Source organism: Convolutriloba macropyga, chromosome 2 (genome assembly GCF_964194025.1).
Source record: "Convolutriloba macropyga chromosome 2, txConMacr16.3, whole genome shotgun sequence".
NCBI classification, from domain to species: domain Eukaryota; kingdom Metazoa; phylum Xenacoelomorpha; order Acoela; family Convolutidae; genus Convolutriloba; species Convolutriloba macropyga.
In genome coordinates this window covers 40,910,482-40,932,822 of record NC_134469.1, presented here as the reverse complement: position 1 = coordinate 40,932,822, position 22,341 = coordinate 40,910,482, and the positions used below count along the sequence as shown (strand labels likewise).

General features: G+C 34.4%; 5 protein-coding genes across 6 annotated transcripts in view; 2 read left to right on the top strand and 3 right to left on the bottom strand.

Moving 5' to 3' along the window:
• LOC142335275 (mite allergen Der f 3-like) overlaps nucleotides 1–9,177 on the bottom strand; it is a 15,151-nt gene extending 5,974 nt beyond the window's left edge. Inside the window, exons 1-2 of the mRNA XM_075383705.1 lie at nucleotides 8,877–9,177; nucleotides 7,957–8,050 (exon numbers count right to left, since the gene is read on the bottom strand). Of these exons, the coding sequence (XP_075239820.1) occupies nucleotides 7,957–8,050; nucleotides 8,877–9,135 (353 nt within the window). The 5' untranslated portion in view covers nucleotides 9,136–9,177. The remainder of the gene's footprint in view (nucleotides 1–7,956; nucleotides 8,051–8,876) is intronic.
• Nucleotides 1–22,341, top strand: part of LOC142358667 (dolichyl-phosphate beta-glucosyltransferase-like) — a 303,077-nt gene that overhangs the window by 98,465 nt on the left and 182,271 nt on the right. The gene's annotated exons all lie outside the window — the stretch shown is intronic.
• The window catches only part of LOC142358660 (ATP-dependent 6-phosphofructokinase, muscle type-like), a 702,476-nt gene that overhangs the window by 530,281 nt on the left and 149,854 nt on the right, over nucleotides 1–22,341 (bottom strand). The window lies entirely within an intron of this gene.
• The window catches only part of LOC142358665 (putative isocitrate dehydrogenase [NAD] subunit alpha, mitochondrial), a 322,133-nt gene that overhangs the window by 149,939 nt on the left and 149,853 nt on the right, over nucleotides 1–22,341 (bottom strand). The window lies entirely within an intron of this gene.
• LOC142358662 (tetratricopeptide repeat protein 5-like) overlaps nucleotides 1–22,341 on the top strand; it is a 263,093-nt gene that overhangs the window by 98,464 nt on the left and 142,288 nt on the right. The window lies entirely within an intron of this gene.

Sequence of the window (22,341 nt, the reverse complement as noted above, 5' to 3'; positions counted from 1 at the left end):
CCCAGATCGATACGGTGCGATCAAGCACAAGCCTTCAAAGCAAAACAACTCAATTTTTTTTTTAGCAAACTTAGGATAATTAAAATAATCCTCGCGCTCAAGCAGGTGGTCATAGAGGAACTAGTATGGTCGAAAGACTCATACAAACAACCAAAAGGCGCCTAGCAGTGCCCCAACATTGATCCCAACTGGAGCTCCGAATCACTAAGTTGAAGACTAGCTAACATTATTGAAAATATACGTCTCATTCAAAATAGAACTACCCAAGAAACGCCGTTTGGGGCCCACTTTGGTAGACAACCAAATTTGGAGTTAATAAATATGCTAACTAAACCATCAGTGAAAAACGTATCATACAATAAACTAAATAACCGATGTTTAGACAAGCAACTAGTTTGCCACGACGCACTTTCCCGAGAACAGATGTGGAGACGAGATGGCAGTTGCGAGGACAAGGCATCCAATACAGAAAAGACGTTCCCCAATCGCCTCGCCGCCTCGCATAGACTCCGACGACTCTGAAAACATCCCAATGAGAGGAAATTCACCACGTAAGATAACCCCCTCCGAAGTACATTTCTCAGTCAGATATAAGACGACTAAAATAATATATAATGAGAAAAATATAGCCCAAAAATCCATAGTTAAGAAAACAAAAGAAATACACTAGCCTCCCAATGAAACATAATCTCCGACGGCTCTATAACGAACTATACGCAGCACACAATTACTATCGATATACCTACGCGGAAAAATATAGTTATTCGAAAAAAATATACTGCAATTGCAACAGAAACTATGTCAATGCCAGAATCTAAGCACATATCAGAAACTAAGCCAAAAAAAATGTACATGATAGAGTGCAAAACAATAGCGAATATGAAAAGAATCAAGAGAAAATACGTAAAGTTTGTTTGAAGCCAAAGCAGCGAAACAAGCGAGCAAGCCCCTATCGACAGGCAACTTCCAAGGCATCGCAGCAAATTAATCCACTCAACGAAAAATACCCGGACCATCCCACTCGTCGCTAGAGCCGGAATAGGAAACTCCATCCAAAAAACCCAAAGCTAAGGAGGGACTCAAAAAGGACCACAAGAAACCAAGCACAATTAAGCCAAACACAAAAACAACAAGATGGAAAAAGGATAAACTTTTACAGATAGCAGCCAAGAACCAGAAACAACAGAAGAATATATACAAATTTTTGGAAAAGAGCAAGTAAAGCAAAGGTGAGACAGAGCACCCCACTATCGAACTTCAATGAAAAAGAAAAACTAGCTGCAATCTGAATTACCCTAGAAGCAGACTCCATTCGGGGGAACCAACCAGCCATATCGGATACGGAAACATCCAACAGGTCGTTTCTAATGTTCAACACCCCCAAACCCCAACCAGCATCGATTCAAGTAATCAATATCAACGCCGACTCCGAAGATGAACAATCCTATCAGACCATAACAAGTAACAACCCAGACGGTTTCATAGAGATTAGTTCCATCAGCCCCAACACAGTCACAGGACCACAAAAAGTAGCAACGTCTACAACACTGAACGACAACAATGAACTGAACCAATCGGTAAACAGAGTCCAACTCAACGAAAAATATAGAGAAAGCGATGAAGAAAATAAACACGAAGATTTTTGACAAGAGAGAAACTGACAACAGCATGCAAAACGAGACTCAAGTAATCTACCTTTACTCTTCCAAATCGACTCCTCCTACACTCGACAGGACTCAGGCACTCCGTACGGAAGATGAATCAAACCCATCGTCAGCAACAAAAGGACAACCAGTCCTTAGGGAATCGAACCACGCAAAAGAAGCCCACATTAGCGGCTCAGCACAGTCGGCGACGAACCGACCACCTCCACCCAGAAACAGAACTGACCCATACGGAGTCAGTAAACAACACGGTTAGCTCCCTTCTTCGACACAAGCAGATTCAATTACAGTCAGAAAGGTATTTTCAAGGGTCCAAAATTTGTTTTTTCATAGTCAAATAAAATTGAGCACTTAGACACGTAGCAGCACGTATAATTTTTCATTTATTACGATGTTCAAGAAAACAATTACCTCAAGAACCTTCAATGTTTTTGAAAAAAGATAGTTTAGTATTTTCGAAGGGAGCATAAACTCACAATCTTAATAACGCCATTTTTTTGTAATACCTGACTGGTACAGGAGAGTTTGGAACACTTGAGACTGAAACATTTGTCTACTTGTTTTCATTCAGCCAAATAATGTGTTAATATACTCCAGCTGCCATAGTGCTTTACCTTAAGAATTGACAAAATTTGTAATTGTCGCGACAATTTTCCAAATGTTTCTGAAGTTGGACTGCTCTAGTACAAAGCTGTGCCGGTGCTGCTTCCGTATACACAGAAACATAAAAAATATAAAACTTCTGAATCGGCGAAAAAGCAGACTTATGAAAAGACTAATGGTGGAGCCATGAAAAGACCTGCTCGACTCAAATTGGTTATGAGAATACTCTAGCTGGACCCAAGAAAAGACCGTACCCGGATAATAGTAACATATTAACTCAGCGCTGAATCAAAATATCTCTCAGTCTGTATTTTTACTATGAACATATTATGATAATGTGATTTTTTACAATGAAAACTGTAATATCAGACAAACAAAACGAAGTCTTTTTAGTGTAAAAACAGCATTGAAATCTTAAACTTGGATTAAACTGTTCAGAATCGTTTTTCTCTGACCAGAGCTTAAAATTTAATTTAAAAAAAATTACAGAAAAAATTACCTCGACTAAACTCTCTTTAGAGAAAGAAACTAAATGCATAATATTTGGTTTTGGATTGATTATTGAAACTGTTGATTTTTGATGCTTAAAAATTGTTTGTACAATTGAAGTATGCCGAGTTTGACTTGAACTGTCATGCCCACTGGCATAATCATGTTGGGTTCTGATACCCAGAGCTTTCTGATACTGCAGAGCTGGCATCTCGTCTGAATTTGATAGTAGTCGTGTGAATCTGAATGATTGCATCCCGGGTTCACAATCATACAACTTTCTTTGATTTCATATATGATTCTTAGTAATCATACTAGGTCATATATGATTTGTATGAATTCTTGGTAGTCATACAAGGACCATATATGATTTCCTAGAAATCATACAAGGATCATACAAAAAAATTCAAAGTCTGAAAACTGTATAATTTTGATTTTTCATTGAAGTTGAAAAAATTTGTTGGATTTCATACAAGGTCATATATGACACATAATACATTGACTGGTGCCACAAATTCTCGTATAATGTAGTCAGAAGACTTATTAAACTATTATATCGCATTTGCACTCCACATTTGATTCTTTGTGTGCGCTAAAAAAATAACTTTGTGGTTTAAACGTTTTCAGAAAACGAATTTGACGTGATATTCAATTTTTTTCTTGACTATTTTTTCTATAAATGAGCATTTATATGTATAAACTGGCTTCAGAGTATGTCAAAAATTTTGTTATTTGTTTGGACTTACTCCTTTATTTTGTGCCCAACTTGCAATTGATATTGTACGTTAGGGTCTTTTGGCGGATCAAAATGAGATGCCGGGGTATCATATAGGTAATACTCTACCGAATAAAAACAAAAAACATAAATGGTTAAAGAATTTCAAAAAATATATGTATGATTCTTGGTATTCGTACTAGGATCAAATATGATTTCTTGGTAATCATACAAGGATCATATATGATTTCTTTGGTTTCATACAATGATCGTACTAAGAAATCAAGTATGGACAGTATGAAATCATATAAGATCCTTGTATGAAATCAAAGAAACTTCAACCCGGGACCACATGCATCACTTGGATCCCTGCATACCTCCCCGTTATGTTTTAATTCAACATTTCAATACCCCCTCTGTACTTATATCAAATTACCCTTGGCTTTTAGCTGGTATGCGTCCACCCGGACCCTAGTGCCGTAGTAAATCCAAACTGAAACGTTGCATTCCAACTGTTTACAATCGTTCTGTTACACTTCTTTTAATTGGCCATGAAGTGCATTTCATTGTTCATATAAACAAGGAGGCTCGTTAATGTGCGTTTGCAAATGATGTTCCGACTCACGTTCATCTACAATTTTGACCTAACTGTCTTTTGGCTTACATTTTTGACAAAGAGACTATCAAAAATAGATCTTTAAAAAAATCATTACTCAAACAAACTAATAATTGAGTTAAATAATGTCATGCCTCGTTGCAAAGAGATCTGACACTAAGAAGACTACAAAAAACAACAACAAAAAAGCAAAACAAAAAATTTTCCTCGATGAGACTAGATAAAAAGTCGGCAAAAAGAAGAAATAATGAAGCGAAACTCAAAAACCAGTCATCATTTTTTAAACCAAATAGTTTCAAAAGTCTTCAAAATTGTTACTTTAACAAAAAAATTTTTGATGAATATACCAAAAAGTCATCATGAAACTAATATGACCCATTTTGGGTTAGGTCAACCAGTTGGAACGGACTGAAAATTCAGAAAAACACAAAAAATGACGAACAACAAATTACAAACATTGCGAAAACACAAATTAGTGTAGCCATTATAACAATTAGCTATTATCTGAATGTTATGTTTTTTATTTCAATTTCTTTTTTTTTACTAAATCAGCTAAAAAATACTGAATGAAAAAATAAATTCAATTGGGTCACATTTGAAAATCATGGGGAACTGTTATTACGCGATCGTGCTAAAGGAAGAGAAAAAAACATAAATAAATCACTCAAATAACTTTGATGAAAACGCATATTGTCCAACAAACAAAACATCAGTTACGTCATAACATCAATTAACATGTTATTTTTTAAAATACTAGGAATTGTTTGGGACTTCTCAAAGACGAGAAAAAGTTGCCCGAAAGAACAAAACTGAAAAACTGAAATTGAAAACTGAAAAAAAGAAAAATCCTTAAAAACCTTAAAAAAGTATGATATCATGAACATTAAGACATTAAGAGCATTCGCTATAAATGTGTTGCATTGGGTAGTATGATTCATTCAATCCTCAGTTACAAGCTTATGAGACCGGTAAGCTTTTTACGGCTACCTAAAGAATAAAAAAACAGTCAAAAACAGCAAGTTCAAAAAAAATTGAGCGAGAAAAGTGTCGGAGCCATTAAAAGATGATATTTTTAAAATTAATTTTACTACTTTCAAATAATTTTATGACAGCAATGTCATTCTTCTTTATAAAATTTTGACTCCAAAAAATCATCAAACCTGAACAATACATTAAAACCACGAAATTTGTGAGAAAAACTGTAGTATCAACGACATTAAATTCAATAGCCTTCAGTGGAAGCTATTAAATACGCTGAAACATGCCTTAATGAGACAACAAGGATGCTTTTTTCAAAAGTCATCAAATGACATTGCAATGGAACATTGACTATTAAAACCAACTAATACAGGTATAATCCAAAAACTAAGTAGAAAAGTGAGAGAAGAAAAGGTCGAAGTCATTTTAATCACACGTTTCCTCTGAAAACTGTATGTATGATACATTGAACATCGAATCTAAGCCAATGTAACTATCAATAATAAGATAATTTGTTAAGATTCCAAAAGAAAAAAAATACGAAGAGATCCAACATTTTTTAAAAAAATATTGAAAACCCGTTCATCGAAGTCACAACAAAAATAGTTCGAAGATAAAACCACTAACTAGATTACGTTTGTTCCAAATTGAAACGAAGGTGGTCCGGTCATTACTGAAACTGCTTACAGATCACGTAAATAAGTTTAAAATCGGTTAATGTTAAAAATTTTCTAGATAATTCTTTTTTTAAAATCTTAAGAGCCATTCAATTCAACAGCTTTCAACGGAAGACAACAAATACGCTCAATTAAACCTCAATTGAAGAACAGTGATATTTGTAATGCATAGGTAATCAATAGAACTTCACAAGAAGTCTAAAGACTATGGAAACAAGAACAAATACAGGCAAAATACATAACAAAAATTCAAGAGAAGTGCGAGAAGAAATTGTCGAAGCAATTTTATAAAAAAGTTTTTCTCTGAAAAATTCATCCAAGATCCATTTAACACATTTTTTAAGCATCAGTATCAGGATAATGGAAAATTTTTTCTAGAGGAATCAATAATGCGAAAATGTCCAAATGATTTTTTCAAAAATTTCGAAGTTTTGTGGCATTGAGGTCATGTAACAAATAGTTGGGAGATCAAACCGCTAACAATTATAAATTTGGTGGTAACAGAAAGCAAAGAGGTCCTGTCATTACTGAGACTGACCTATAATTCACGAAAATACTTTGATGATCGGTCAATGTTAAAAAAAATCTCAAAAAGTCATCTTTAATGTCCTAACAGCCACTAGCTGTCCACTCAACGCTCTATATGGTGTGTGTATATTACGAAACTTATTGCATTTTAAGGCAAGGACTTTATTGCAAGGCACTCCAAGAAATTAATAAAACATCAAAAAGGAAATCAAAATCTCATTTAAAAAGGATTTGAAAAGTTTTTGTTCATTGGGCTTCATTATACTGTAAATGAGGTATCTCGTTATGAAAAGCGACTAGTCTCTAGGTGACAGAAGTTATCAAAAAATTGAAAAATTTTCTCAAAAATTTCTCAAACAGAAGTTGTTTTTTTATAGTAAATTTTTCTATGAGACAAAACTAGTCGTTTTATTGCCTCCCGTCTATTAGGAACTCAAAATTCATTCACTTTATGGCGTGAAATGTATATTTGAATAACCATTTTTTATTAAAAATATCTTAATTTGAAGAAAATTACACCAAAAGTGAACAATAGCCAGCCAAATATCCTGTGTTCACACAAAATCTTTTTTGTTTCAAGTTCTCGGTTGGACGAGCTTTTTAATGATACCACTCACATTTCTGTACGATGAATATATCGATTGGCCAAAATTTTCTGATCAAAAAAATCATTTGAGTCTATAGTTCTCCCCCCCCCCACAAGTGGGGTCGGGATAAATTAGTGAAGTGAACTAGAGTAAGATCGTTACCCTGGATGGACGTACCTTCTAGCTGGTATACGCCTACCCGGACCCTAATGCCAAAGTAAATCCTAACTAATACGTTGCATTCCAACTGTATAATGTCGGTCAAGCACTGTATTCGTTCTCTTTAAGCTAAAACTAAGACTTTCCTACAAAATTTCATTACAATCTAAACAAAAACCTTAATGATCTGCAATTTCGGTCCAAATTTATCAGGTTTCTGGCACTTGGCATGCATTTTCTCTTTTGGTCGTGTATTTACCGGTCTTGACGCGTTTTTTGCTAATCTCAATACGTTTCTCGCAACGTTTTAAGATTGTACATCATCGTCATGCTCAAAAAATTTAAAAACTTTTTTCAAAAATTTCACAATTTTTCATGATACTGCCATGAACATCATTGGATACACTGATACAGTACACTGATACGCTGACGATATACAATTGGAGTACAATGTTTCAGTACGGATTTACTATGGCACTAGGGTCCGGATAGCTGGACTTTTACTAGTTGCTGGACCGTGTAATTATGCTCAATATTGTCCCCGTACTAGACTTAAATTTTTTCAATAGTCGAGGTCTAGACCTGGTCTTACTGTAATCAATTGTCTTATAGTATAAACCATTTTTACAATCGTTCTGTGGATGAAAGAGGTAAAGTTTTTGCAGTACTGAGAAGTACTGAGGTAAAGTTTTTACAGTATTCCTCAAAAGTTTTTACAGGATTGAGAAAAGTGTCTAATAAAACCCTAACTGCCCTAAAGGGGAAGCCCAACTAATCACAGCAAGATCATGAAAAAGATATCATTTTTGGCTTGTGAAGACTGTAGTTATAATTCAAACGTGTGGTTAAACCAAGGTCCAACTTCTTTTAATTAGCCATGAAGTGCATTTCATTGTTCATATAAATAAATTAGTGAATTGGACTGCAGTAAGATTTTTACCTTGGATGGACGTAGACCTTCTTGATCTGGTACTTGCGTGCCAAGGTAGCCTGGGGCATGAAGTAGGCGGATACTTGAACGTGTAGATGAATGGCTATAACAAAACAAATTCAAATCAGAAACTGTTGCAGTTTATTTGAATAGCGAGCAAGAGGAACGGAAAATTTTCATCAAATGGGAAGATGAATCGAAAAATTTACCAATTATTTAATGACAGTTTTTTAGACATGAATGACAATATTTTGAGTTTCTTCTGACCGCAAGTCCGTTTGTTTGAAATTCTTGCTCAGAAGGATTTTAGTGAAGCATTGTGAAAAACCCTTTTTAGAGTTGAAGCGATTAGGAATATTGTCGCTTTTTCCATAACTTTGTTTCGGATTTTACTCAATTGTCTGGAGGCAAAAAATTAGCTGGTTCTGGGAATTAAGCCCTGTTTTTTGCTAACGACAACAGCTCCCATAAAAAATAATGAAAATCATTGGTGCCAGATCAGAGTTCTTGGTGAAAATTGCAGATCGTTTTTTGTCGAAAGTGGTTATCACTAAAATGCGTTCACAGATGAAAGGCTGCGATTTGCGACCAAATTTGGCTTAGATCAGACCCTGAGGACAAATTTCAAGTATAGTGTTAGAGTAGTTAATGGTTCACGTCTCTAATTTTGCCATCTCTTACATAAACTTAAAAGTTTTCGAATCATTTCGTAAAAATTGTGCCAGAATGAGTCGTGTTTTGTCTCAGAATTAGTATGAATTTGATTTCTAAGACAGTTTCCCCGCTATTTTAACATCTCCGGACCTTTTATGACAATTTCCAGGCTATTTTGAGTTTTTTCCGATGTTTCTGGCGGATTAGAGCTGTCGTGGGTTTTAGGGTTTAACATATCAACTTTTGCTACCAGCCTACTGAAAACAAGTTATTACCTGGTGCTGATTCGACACAGTGAGCTGCGGTGAGTACCCAATACTTGTCAATTATAGCACCTCCGCAGAATATCCTCCCACGAACCACTTTCACATAGAAGGGTCGGTCCAGGCTAGGCACTCCATTTACGATTGCGATTCGAGTTGCATTGCGTAATTTTTTTCCCGGTTCCGAGATAGACACGGAAACTGTTTGATATAAAATAAGATTAACAGTTACAAAATTTACGAATAGCATATAAAAGAGTTTTGAGCTCATTGCTGATTGGTTTTAGTTTAAATGTTAGGTCCTGAATGAATCTTGCCCTGGGTACAGAAATAGTTATTACTTATATTTACCAACAACATTTACCAACCGGTCTCTTTCGATCCAAAACAATGATGCAATAAGTTCACCGAGAATGATATTTATAAAAACCCTTGTGGCCTGTTAAGAGCAACAACCAAACAAAACCTGACCGAAAGGGTCAGTTATGTTAATTTTGCAGCTGCTGAACCGTCTTAATATGAAACCGCCAAAATACTTCAAATAAGTTTATCGATGGAAAATTATTCAGTTCGTTTGTGCTTTGCTTAGCAAGTTTTTAAATTCAGTACAACTATGGAAATAATTGAATAAAAGTTAAGTAACTAATGGGCATAATCGTCATTACGATCAAATAACCTCAGATATTGATATTGAAAACAATTAGTTCATTTGACAGTTTACAATTAACAAGGAGGCTCGGTTATGTGCGTACGCACATAATGTTCCGACCCCGCACATCGACATTCTTGACTCAATTGGCCACCAAATGATGAAAAGATAGAAAACTTTCAAAAACATACAAATCGCTCGATAAACAGCCAATGAAATACAATAACGCCACACTAGAGGGCCGATGATGGTTGTTGACAATAGGACTAATAGAAAGGAAATTAACAAAAATCAAACAACAAATATTATGATAAAAATCATAACAAAATCAGTTTCGCATCAGATAAAGGATAAACAAAACAACTTAATCTAGACATCATTTAATAATATATGGGACCTGTCTTCAATGCGACTGGTTAACAGGTCGAACAAAAAACAAGGAGGTGCGAACTTAAAAAAAAACGTTTCTATTTTTGGAAACAATTAATTTCACAGTTATTATTGTCACTAGATAACAACTGAAATCACTAAAATGTTCATTCATATCTCCGTTGGAAGTAATTGATGCATGTCATTATGCAATGTTAAATTGCGCTTATTTTTAAAGCCGATTGGATCCTACGATTATTGTTATAAATTAAAAAGAAAACAAAAATCCTTTGAAATGTACAAATGTATAAAAAATTTCAAATTTTTTATGAGACCTCGTAGTAACAGTAGTATCAAAGCCGAAAAACAAATGTTTGAAAAAAACAGTTATAAAGATCAAATTAAAGCTCACTGGAAATGGGTTGTGACCTTGCCCTCAGCCGACTGAGCGGCAAATCGACCGAAAAGCTATTAAAAATTGACGAAGCTCAATAACCCAAATATGTCTAAGAAAACAAATCTTTTCAAAATTCATAACAGACTGAACATTGCAATGAAAACCGATGAATCAAGTTGCAAAACCAGAAAGCTGATTGGGCCTGTTAATAATGAGACTAAGTCACGACTCCACGAAATAACAACAAATACATAAAGGGGCTAAAACTTCAAATAATTTTACATCACACTGTTCAAGTCATTTATCATAAGATGTTACCTCAAAGAAATTATCACTTTTTCATCATCTTAACATCAGCGAGTTTTCCTTGTAAAAGGACTACACAGACGTAACAAAAAAAGTAACCCAGAAATTGAACCGTACAGAAAACATGAAAAATTTTATGAAACTGATTGGTCGAAGCAGTCAGTCACAACGAAACCCAAGCGCGAAAAGAAAAATGTTCGAAACAACAAAAGTAATTGAGACTTTTGATTATTGAGATAGAGATACATGTTGACGACAATGAAAGCAAAAATGAGAAAATTGCAAAAAAAAATTTAAAATTAATTTGAAAGTCATTAAAACAAAAAGCTCTAAACTGAAATTTTTAAATAGGTTGAGTCTTGGGGAATACGTCCTGGGGAAACAGTTGAGACCTGTCGTTTACAGGTATGTGGGCTACAACAACAAGAAGAAGTACAAACTTGGGCGAAAACAAAAAAACACAAAAAAATTGTGCGAGATAACAGTCTCAGCCCAAAAAGCATAAACTATTCAACAAAAACAATTAACATATCAAGAAAAAAATTTTTCTAACGTTGTGTTCGTTTTTTCCCCGCTTTCCTTCAATTGGATTTGTCAACAATAAGATAATTCGATTAGGAAAAGAATACACAAATAATTCAATTAATCTAAAAAAAATAGAATAATTAAAAACACTTGGTATCAAAACAAAGAAACCATTAGTTTAAATTTTACCGACATTAATTTATAACAAGAAATAGGTTGCGCCCAAACTTGAGAGAAATAAAATAGAACATTGACAAAGTTCAAATATTCACCGATATTATCTTAAAACAAATATAATCAGATTTATAACAGACAATAGATAACAATTGAAAGAATTGTCTAAGTTAATTTATACCTCCTAAAAAGCTAACTGGATGTTTAAGTAGGGAAGCTAACTCACTGGGCTACAAAAAGTAGCAAAAAGGAAAGCAGAACTCAAGATGTTCAAAAAATATTTAAGAAAGCAATTGGTCAGAGCCATAAAAACCATGAGCTTAACTCTGAAGCCATAATATAATCTTGTTGGGCCTCGTTGAAACATTATCTGTCAATAATTGGGCAATAATTTGAATATCTTGTCAGTAATTTACATGAAAATCATATACATACCAGAAATCTTTTGAAAAGGTCGCACTTCATCAAAATTAAATATTTTTTAAATTAAGGATCCGTGGTGAGATCAAGATCAGCCCAGATGTTGCTGCGCGTTTGAAAAAAAAACACTCAATTGTTGAAGTGGTCAATTTAAAAAAAAATTTTTCAGTTTCGCCTAAACAATAATGCACTTTGTTTAACTTTGGTATTGCATTTTACAACAAACTGGCAAAATTTTATTTCCAGAGTACTCTTAAAGCCAGCGGGAGCACAACTAGCTATTATTGAGCTTTTAAAACATGGTCGCAGTTTTAAGGTGCCTATTGCCAGCAAAATTTAAGCAGGTGGGCCAAAAAAGCAAACTTGTTATCATTTTTGAAAAGTTTGGCATAAATCCCAGCCAAAAACTCAAATCAAACAATTCAGCAACACTCCTCTATCATTAGAGATATATCTAATAACAATACAGTTAACAAGTTGAACATATTTAAGCAAAATTGACGAAAATTTGACTATGGGTGCATCATTGGCTGTAATACTAGAAAACGTGTAGATGAAGTCGTTTGAGGCATCACTGCAAAAACAAGAATTCAGTGAAAATATCTCCCGATCCGACCAGAACGGGAAGTGCAAAGACTGAAACCGAAGAGTGACTTTTCAAAGAAGAGGAGTAGAATGTGAATCATGCAAAGACTGGTTTCATGCAAAATGCCAGAAGATAGCTATTGAGGAATACGCCAACATGCAGGATGTTGTTTGGATTTGTACTGATTGCAGCAATCAACAGACATTGGGACGGTATGAGTAGATGAAATTGTTTAAAAGGTATGTGAATGATATTACATGCATGGTTCGTGGTGACCCAGAAGAGTAATTAAAATTTGCAAATTGATTACACAACAACCTGCAATTTACCTTAAAAAATTAACATGGAAGGGGATTTGGCTTTTCGTGACATTAACATAAATGTGAGCAGCAAAGCAATAACACTTGTCGTTGGTATCAAAAACCAACGGACACTGGAATAATACTGACATTTCGTAGCTGTGCACAGCTCCAGCATAAAAGAAATATGATTCGAGGGACGATTCACAGGGTTTTTATTGTAACCTATAATTCGTTGGCCTTCGATCAGGCTCTTGAAACGAACAAAATTTGCTGGACCAAAATTAGGTAATCAGAGGAATGGTCTTCAACATTAGTGAATCAGACTTTAGCAAAGATAATAAGTGGCGGTAAGGACCGATTGAGAACAACACCAAAAGAGCATCAAAAAGGCAAGACTAGATCTCATGGTAAGCCAACATTTTTTTAAAATGCAGAGGCAACTCTACTCAATTTTTTGCTATCAAATTGAACAAACTATGCAAATTGCAAGTAGTTTTTATAAAGCGGAGATTTAGATCAAGCCTCCCTATCCTGAAATTATCTTTCGATAGAGACCTGAAGTCCCACGTGGTATATGGGATAAAATGTAATGGATGCGGAAGCATCTATGTTGAGCAAACAAGACGACATGTTACCACAAGGATAAAAGAATTTGAAAAGAAGGATTCACAGGTGGGTCAACATCTGGTTGAATGATTTGACGCCACGAATGACTTTGAATGGAAAATTCTGGACGCCTGTTGGAAAGTAGAAAAGCTAATGAATATCAAAGCTATATACATTAATTGGCTGAAGCCGCCACTAAACACACGCGATTAATATACGGGGCGGGAACTCACGCTAAAATATTAGTGCAAATCATAATTTTGACAAGATGAGGATACATAGGGCAAAAAACATTTCGTGCATGATAATTAGGGTTAGGGCAAATTAGGATTACCCCTAAAAAAACAAAAACATGGCCCAAATCGAAAAATCTGAAATAGGATTGTTTTTAAAGAAATGGATAAAAGATGTGAATGGAAGTTGTAAATAGGCTAAATATTGTACATAGGAAAAAAATTTCAGTTGATTTTTTTAGAATAGTCCAGTTCCTAGAATTGTTTTAATTGTGGTCTCAGACAAATGTAAATGCATATTCATTTTATCCTTTAACAATCTGTGAAACAGTTTTAACATGACAATGAACGTAAAGTTCGAAAACATTTGTTTTAAATATCGGAAGTAATTATAATCTGACAAATTGTTTTGTTTTACATTTTCTGTTTAATATCCTGTAAGCTTTTGAAAGTATGTTTACCAATAACCAATTTCATTAGTTTTGTATATTTGACTTTTTTACTCTTTAGTTATTTATTAATGGAAAATCACATAAATTATTCAATTAGTCTCAAAAACAAAAAAAATAATTGAAAACGCTTTGTATCAGAACAAAGAAACCATTAATTTAAAAAAAATTTTACCAACAATAATTTATAACTCAGAGGAAATAGGTTTCCACCTGTTTTTACTGAGACTGCAGCCGAAATTGAGAGAAATAAAATAGAACAGTGGCAAAGTTCAAATATTCACCGATATTTTCTTAGGACAAATTTAATCTGAATTATAACAGACAAAAGATAACAATTGAAAGAATTGTCTGAGTAAATTTAAACCTCCTAAAATTTTAACTGGATGTTTGATAAGGGAAGCTAACACACTGGGCTACAAAAGTATCACAAAGGAAAGCAGAACTCAAGATGTCCGAAAAATATTTACGAAAGCAATTGCTTAGAGCCATAAAAAACCATGCGCTTAACTCTGAAGCAATAATATAATATTGTTGGGCCTCGTTGAAACAGTATCTGTCATTATTGTGCCATGATTTGAAATTCTTGTCAGTAATTTACATGAAAATCATTTGCATAGCGGAAATATCTTGAAAAGGTCGCGCCTAATTAAAAACTAAACATTTTTTAAATTAAGGATCCGTGGTGAGATCAAAATCAACCCAGATGTTGCTTCGCGTCTGAAAGCAAAACACTCAATCGTTGAAGTGGTTGCGAAATAGATCAATTTTAAAACAAAATTTTTCAGTTTGCCAAAAAATTAACGCACATTGTTTAACTTTTGCAGTGCAATTTACAACAAACTGGCAAAATTATAATTCCAGAATACTCTTAAAGCCAGCGTGAGCACAACTAGTTCTTATTGAGCTGTTAAAACATGGTCGCAATTTTAACGTGCCTATTTCCAGCAAATTTAAAGCAAGTGGACCAAAAAAGCAAAATTGTTACTATTTTTGACAAAAAGTCTGAATTTTGAAAATTTTGACCCAGAACCCGGCCAAAAACTCAAATCAAACAATGCAGCAACACTTCTCTATCATTAGAGGTTTATGTAATAACACTACAGTTAACAATTTGAGGATATTTTAGCAAAATTGACAAAATTTTGGCTATGGGTGCATCATTGGCTGTAATACTAGAAAACGTTTGGATGAAGTCGTTTGAGGCATCACTGCAAAATCCAGAATTCATTGAAAATATCTCCAGATCCAACCAAAACGGGAAGTGCAAAGACTTTAACTGAAAAGTGACTTTCCGAAAAAGAGGAGTAGAATGTGAGTCATGCAATAACCGGTTTCAAGCAAAATGCCAAAAGATAACGAATGAGGAATACGCCAACAAGCAAGATGTTGTTAGGATTTGTACTTATTGAACCAATCAGCAGACAGTGGGACACTATGAGGAGATGAAAATATTTAAAAGCTATGTGGATGATATTACCTGCAAGGTTCGTGGTGAGCCAGAAGAGTAATTAAATTTTGCAAATTCATTACGCAACAACCTGCAATTTACCTTAAAAAAAGTTAACATGGAAGGGTATTTTCTTGACATTAACATAAATCTGAGCAGCAAAAGCAGTATCACTTGTCATTGGTATCAAAAACCAACGGTTACTGGAAAAATACTGACTTCAGCATTAAAAAAATGATCCAAGGGACGCTTCACAGGGTTTTAAATGTAACCTCTAATTGGTTGGCCTTCGATCAAGCTCTTGAAGAGAACAAAACTTGCTGGACCAAATATCAGTATCCAGAGGAATGCTCTTCAAGAATAGTGAACCAGACTTTAGAAAAGTTAATAAGTGGCGGTAAGGACCAATTGAGAACGACACCAAAAGAGCATCAAAAAAGCAAGACTAGATCTCATGATAAACCAACATTTTTCTAAAATACAGAGGCAACCCTACTCAACAAAACTTTGCAAGCAAATTGAAGAAACTATGCAAGTGGTTTTTGTAACGCGGAGAATAAAATCATGCCTCCCAACCCTGAAAACTCTTTCGACAGAGACCTGAAATTCCACGTGGTATATGAGATAAAATGTAATGGATGCGGAACCATCTATGTTGAGCAAACAAGACGGCATGTTACCACAAGGATAACAGAATTTGAAAAGAAGGATTCACAGGTGGGTCAACATCTGGTTGAATGTTTTGGCGCCACGAATGATATTGAATGGAAAAATCGGGACGCCTGTCGGACAGTAGAAAAGCTAATAACTATCGATGCTATATACATTAGCAAGCTGAAGACGACACTAAGAACACGCGATGAATATGGGGGGCGGGAACGCACGCTAAAAATTTACTTCAAATAATAATTTTGACTAGATAAGGATACGTAGGGCAAAAAACAATTTGAGCATGACAAAACGAAATTTGCAAAACCTCCACAAGAGGGATACTCAGGGTTAGGGCAAATTCGGAATACCCCTAAAAATACACAAAAACATGGCCCAAAGAGAAAAATCTGAAATAGGATTGTTTTTAAAGAAATGGATAAAAGATGTGAAAAGAAGTTGTAAATAGGCTAAATATTGTATATAGGAAAAAAATTTCGACTGATTTTTTTAGAATAGTTCGGTTCCTAGAAATGTTTTAATTGTGGTCTCAGACAAATGTAAATGAATATTCATTTTATCCTTTAACAATCTGTGAAACAGTTTTAACATGACGATGAACGTAAAGTTCGAAAACATTTGTTTTAAATATCGGAAGTAATTTTAATCTGACAAAATGTTTTGTTTTACATTTTCTGTTTAATATCCTGTAAGCTTTTGAAAGTATGTTTACCAATAACCAATTTCATTAGCGTTGTATATTTGACTTTCTTTCTCTTTAGTTATTTGCAAGTGGAAAATCACTGAAAATTCTTACATTGTAAACTCTTCTGCCTATAATCTTTTTTATCAATCTTGTTTATGAGACACAGGTGCTTTCATCTTAATCTATATACAATATATTTGTTTTATGCCTTCTTATGAAAAATGTACCCGTGATGGAAATTAAAGTAGACACAGACCCAAGAACCAAAATATAAACCAGTCGCGTTTAAAAAAGAATCTGTGGTACGGTTGTACCATATTCAGTTAATCTGTACTAAATTATTTTCAATTTGTCCTTGTCCTAGTAAAAGTCATTTCTAACCTTATTTCACATCAGTATATTTTACCGCCGACTAAAAAGTCAGGTTTTCAGTTTTGTTCATACTACCCACTTTGTTAATATTCATTCGCTAAAGTTAATTCTTGAAATTCAGTTGTTCTCAATCTTCTCAGTTTTGCAGTCAGAATAATCCTATCTGGATTCGATAAAAAACTCCACGTCGTCACAATAGAGCGGCCCTTGTAGCACTATAACAGAGTAAAATTAGAAGCAGTAAGCCAACAATTTAGTAACACATTGAATTCGCGCCTCGAATCCAATTAGATAATCTACAGCGCATTCGTGGCTCAATTACATACCTCCACAGCAAGAGGTACCACAAAATCTTATTCAACCCTTTTTCTGTAGAGACCCAGAATTTTGAGAAGCTGTGAGCCCAGCATAGAAACTCCCTTTTTTGCCGTTCCTCTCAGCCATGTAAACGGGGCATGATGTAAATAATAGAAGGAAAACCTTTTACACTTATAATCTCGACTTAAACTCTCGACAACCTTGACACCTTTTAAACAGATGCACACAACCTGAATTTGATATAGTCCTTATAATTGGCAACTTAAACTCTCAACAACCTTGACACCTGAATTTGATATAGAACTTAGAATCCGCAACTTAAACTCTCGACAACCTTGACACCTTTTAAACAGATGCACACAACCTGAATTTGATATATATGAATAAATCACTACAGGGGTTCATTTCCCTAAACTTTGTGTGGTGACTTGAATTCCCGGGCCGAGGAATTTGACCAAAATTATGTAAGATCAGCGGCAACTAAAATTGACAAGTCGGAAAATTCACCGCAATTTTCTTACAAAGTTTTGCGTTGAATGCGTTGAATTTGAAGACAAAAATTTAACGCATTCAACGCGAAATTATGTAAGAAAATTCGCGAAATTGTAAGAGAATTTTCCGACTTGTCAACGCTAGTTGCCGCTGATCTTACATATTTAGCGTAGATCTTACATATTTAGTGTTGATTTTAGCGTAGATCTTACATAGTTAGCGTTGAATTTAGCGTAGATCTTACATATTTATTTTTGCGTTGAATTTAGCGGCGATCTTACAAAAAATCAAAGCTTCCACTTGAACTAATAACCTCTAGATGCGTATGGGACTCGAACTGCTGACCTCCTGTTAGCTTGTTGCCTCTTCTACCATTGTGCCACAGTACCTTGGTTACCCTAAGAGCCGCAATTCTTATAAAGCGTAGATCTTAAATATTTTGCGTTGATTTTGCGTAGTATTTAACTTAGTATTCAACGCATTTACTATGTGAGGCGTACTGGGAAAAATTTAAATTTCTTAAAAAGTTTTAAAAACAAATTGAATTCCTAAAATGGTCTGAAATGGTTTTTGCACCGTAAGAGAGCACTCAAAGGTTATTTTTTGCTGACTTCATTTTTCTCACTTGTGCAGTATAGGGGTCGAAAGATTAAAAAAATTAGTTTTTCGGAAAAAAAACTCGAAAAATTTGAAATCGTAGCATGGTCTGAATTGGATTTTGCACTATAAAAGAGCACTATAAATGATTTTTTCCGGAACTGATGTTTCTCACCTTTGCAGTATATGGTTCGAAACAGTGAAAAAAATTAATTTTTTGTAAAAAAACTTGGAAGGTTCTGGAATTGTAAAATGGTCTGAAATGAATTTTGCACTATAAAAGATCACTAAAAAGTGATTTTTTGCTGACTCCACTTTTCTCACCTGTGCAGTATAGGGGGTCGAAACAGTAAAAAAATTATTTTTTCGGAAAAAAAACTCGAAAAATTTGAAATGGTAACATGGTCTGAATTGGATTTTGCACTATAAAAGAGCAATAAAAATGATTTTTTTTCTAAACTCATGTTTCTCACCTTTGCAATATAGGGTTCGAAACAGTGAAAAAAAAATTGAATTTTTTGAAAAAAAAACTTGAAAAAGATCTGATATCGTAAAATTGTCTGAACTGGATTTTGCACTATAAAAGAGCACTAAAAGTGATTTTTTGCTGACTTCACTTTTCTCACCTGTGCAGTAAAGGGGGTCGAAACAGTAAAAAAAATAGCTTTTTGAAAAAAATTGAAAAATTTGAAATCGTAAAATGGCCCGAATTGGGTTTTGCACTATAAAAGAGCACTAAAAATTCAACGCTAAATATGTAAGATCTACGACAAAATTCAACGCAGTATTATGTAAGATTAGCGTTGAATGCGTTGAATTTATGTAAGATCAACGCTAAATTCAACGTTAATTACGTAAGATCTACGCTGAAAATCAACGCTAAATATGTAAGATCTACGCCAAAATTCAACGCAAAAGATTAGTGTTGAACGCGTTGAATTTATGTAAGATCAACGCTAAATTCAACGCTAATTATGTAAGATCTACGCTAAAATTCAACGCAAAATTATGTAAGATTAGCGTTGAATGCGTTGAATTTATGTAAGATCAACGCTAAGTTCAACGCTAATTATGTAAGATCTACGCTAAAATTCAATGCAAAATTATTTAAGATTAGCGTTGAATGCGTTGAATTTATGTAAGATCTACTCTCAGGCGTAGATCTTACATAAATTCAACGCATTCAACGCCAATCTTAGATAATTTTGCGTTTTTTAGCGTTGACACCTCGGCCCGGGTTTTTCAATTCAAATTGGTACAAAAACCACCACTGATAACGAAGAAGAATTACTTGATATTGTCAAAGAAACCGATTTGTCAAACTAAAATTACTTCCGATATTTAAGACAAACGTTTTCGAACTTTACGTTCATTGTCAGGTTAAAACTGTTTTACAATTTGTTAAAAGATAAAATGAATATGTATTTAGATTTGTCTGAGACCACACTTAAAAAAATTCTAGGAACTATTGTAGGGACTGGCTGAGCGTTGAACAAATTGTCCGGGTCGTAACATGTGGAAACATACTGGACGCCATTTTTATGAGAAACGGGAAGGCGAGATTTCATCAATCCGGGATCAATGCGAGATTCAAATTTAGAAAAATCGAAGTCAAAGGATATATGCTCGACTTTCGTCATTATCTCAAAAACTGACGTCGTTATGTACGTATCGCAAACTCAAGATCAATAGAACATAAATATACAGTGGAGTGCCTCGGGGTTCGATAATTGGCCCGTTCCTATTTTTGTTCGTTATAAACAATCGTCCGAACGTTTTCTTATTGTTGATTTTTTACACTCTACTCTTCGAGGATTATAAATTGCTATTGAACGAAGTTCATAACAATTATTGGATCTATTCTGTTCTGCCCCCCCCCCTCCCCATTGCATTTTATGACCCCCAGTTACAAATTATATATTGTTATTTAGCACGTTACTATGTAAGAAAATAACACGTGCGCCTGGGGGTCATAAACGATTTTCGCTCTCTAAGCTGGGGGTGGGGCGAAACAGAGTAGATCCCATTTATTGTAAACATGTGTGTCTTTTTTAATGCAAAACTTCCGCTTGACAATTTTGACTTTTCGAGTGACCTTTACGCCCTTGAACTTTTGCGTTTCGCGTGATCTAAAATTCTCTCTCAATCACACTTTCAAGCAGCTGAACTCAGTTGGCGGCAATTTAATGCTAAAAGTCAACTGAAAAGTGCGCCGAAACTGGTGTTATTTTTTATTTTAAAACTTAACAGTGGTATATGTTAACCTAAAATGTGGTTAATTGAAGCCCACAATTAAGCTTCTTAGTCCCATTTAGGCAACCTTTCGCTGTTCAAGATTTTTAGTATTAATAAAAAAGCTTGCTCCGACCATTTTCCAATTTTCACTCAAATAAACCTCTTAATTGATGCACCATTAATTCAGGCGAGTGACAAGTTTGCCTTTAATAATTCTGACTTGAAAGAATTTAATTACAACTTACAATTGACCCCTTCACTCCTTTTTTCTACAGTAATGTCCATTTTCTGGAACAATTCTTCAAATGGCTCCGCAACAAAATAAGAGAAAATATACAGCTTGTCATTAACATCGGGCAGGTTTACAAGCATGGATATCAAATGGAACATCCCATATGATAAATAAGTTAAACACTTAAAACCGAGTTGAAACATCTAATCTCAGCTTCAAACTGAATATTAAAAAATTAGAAGTACAGGTTCGTAAAGCGGTTTACAATGATCTCTCAGTTTATGAAGCTAAACTTTTTCAAAGCCAACAATTCTGCAACATACAAAAATATCGTTCATCAATTTGCAAAAATCCACAGGTACCTCCTAAAGTGTTTTGGAAGGGTATGAAGCTAACCACAGCTAAACAAAATGCTGAGAGCTTCAACTTCTTCTTTGCGAGCGTCTTTAATCAAAAAACAGAAATAGTAACAACATGCTCAAAACAAAAATTTAACTTCATCAAAGTTGACTACACAAAAGTCGAAAACCTGCTCAAAGATCTTAATATCCACAAGTTTACTGGACCAGACGGAATTGGAAATTTACTGCTGAGAAAATGTAGTAGTTCAATCACAAAGTCAGTCACAAACTTGTACAAAACAATAATGAATAAGGGAACCTATATTACGTTATGGAAAGTAAGCCAAATATGTCCCATTTTCAAAGACGGTGAAAAATCAGATGTAATTTGCTACCGACCCATAAGTCTTTTAAACTGCATGTCCAAGGTACTCGATAAAATGATGAAATATACGAACTAGCAAGACACAAACTCTGTGAAAATCAATTTGGCTTCAGGAAAAATCGATCGGTCGGCAACTTTGCAGTTATTATTATTTCTTGAGACAGTGCACAAAAAGTTCGATAATGAAGCGATCAAAGACCTAAGCATCTATATCTTGACTTTGCAAAAACTTTTGACACTGTACCACATAATAATTTGATACAAAAGCTTTATCACATTGGAATTGGAGGGAAGTTAATTCAATTGATATCGTCGTATCTAACGAATCGGAAACAATATGTGAAAATCAACAATGAGCTATCTGATTTGATAGAAGTCACCAGTGGTGTCCCACAAGGTTCTATATTAGGACCTCTTTTCTTCATTATTTTCATCAACGACTTATCTGATACCCTAACACCTAGCTATGGCTTTGCTGATGATATGAAACTGATAAGTGAGAAGCAATGCAATAGTGAAACCGCAATTTCTAGTTTGTTAACTTGAGGCAAAGAAAATCAAATGAGACTAAATTATAGCAAAACTCACCTCCTGAACATCAAGAGAAATATAACGGCATCCATAGACAACCATAAGCTAGATCAAGTAAGAAATCAGCAAGACCTTGGGCTCCGAGTTTCAGAAA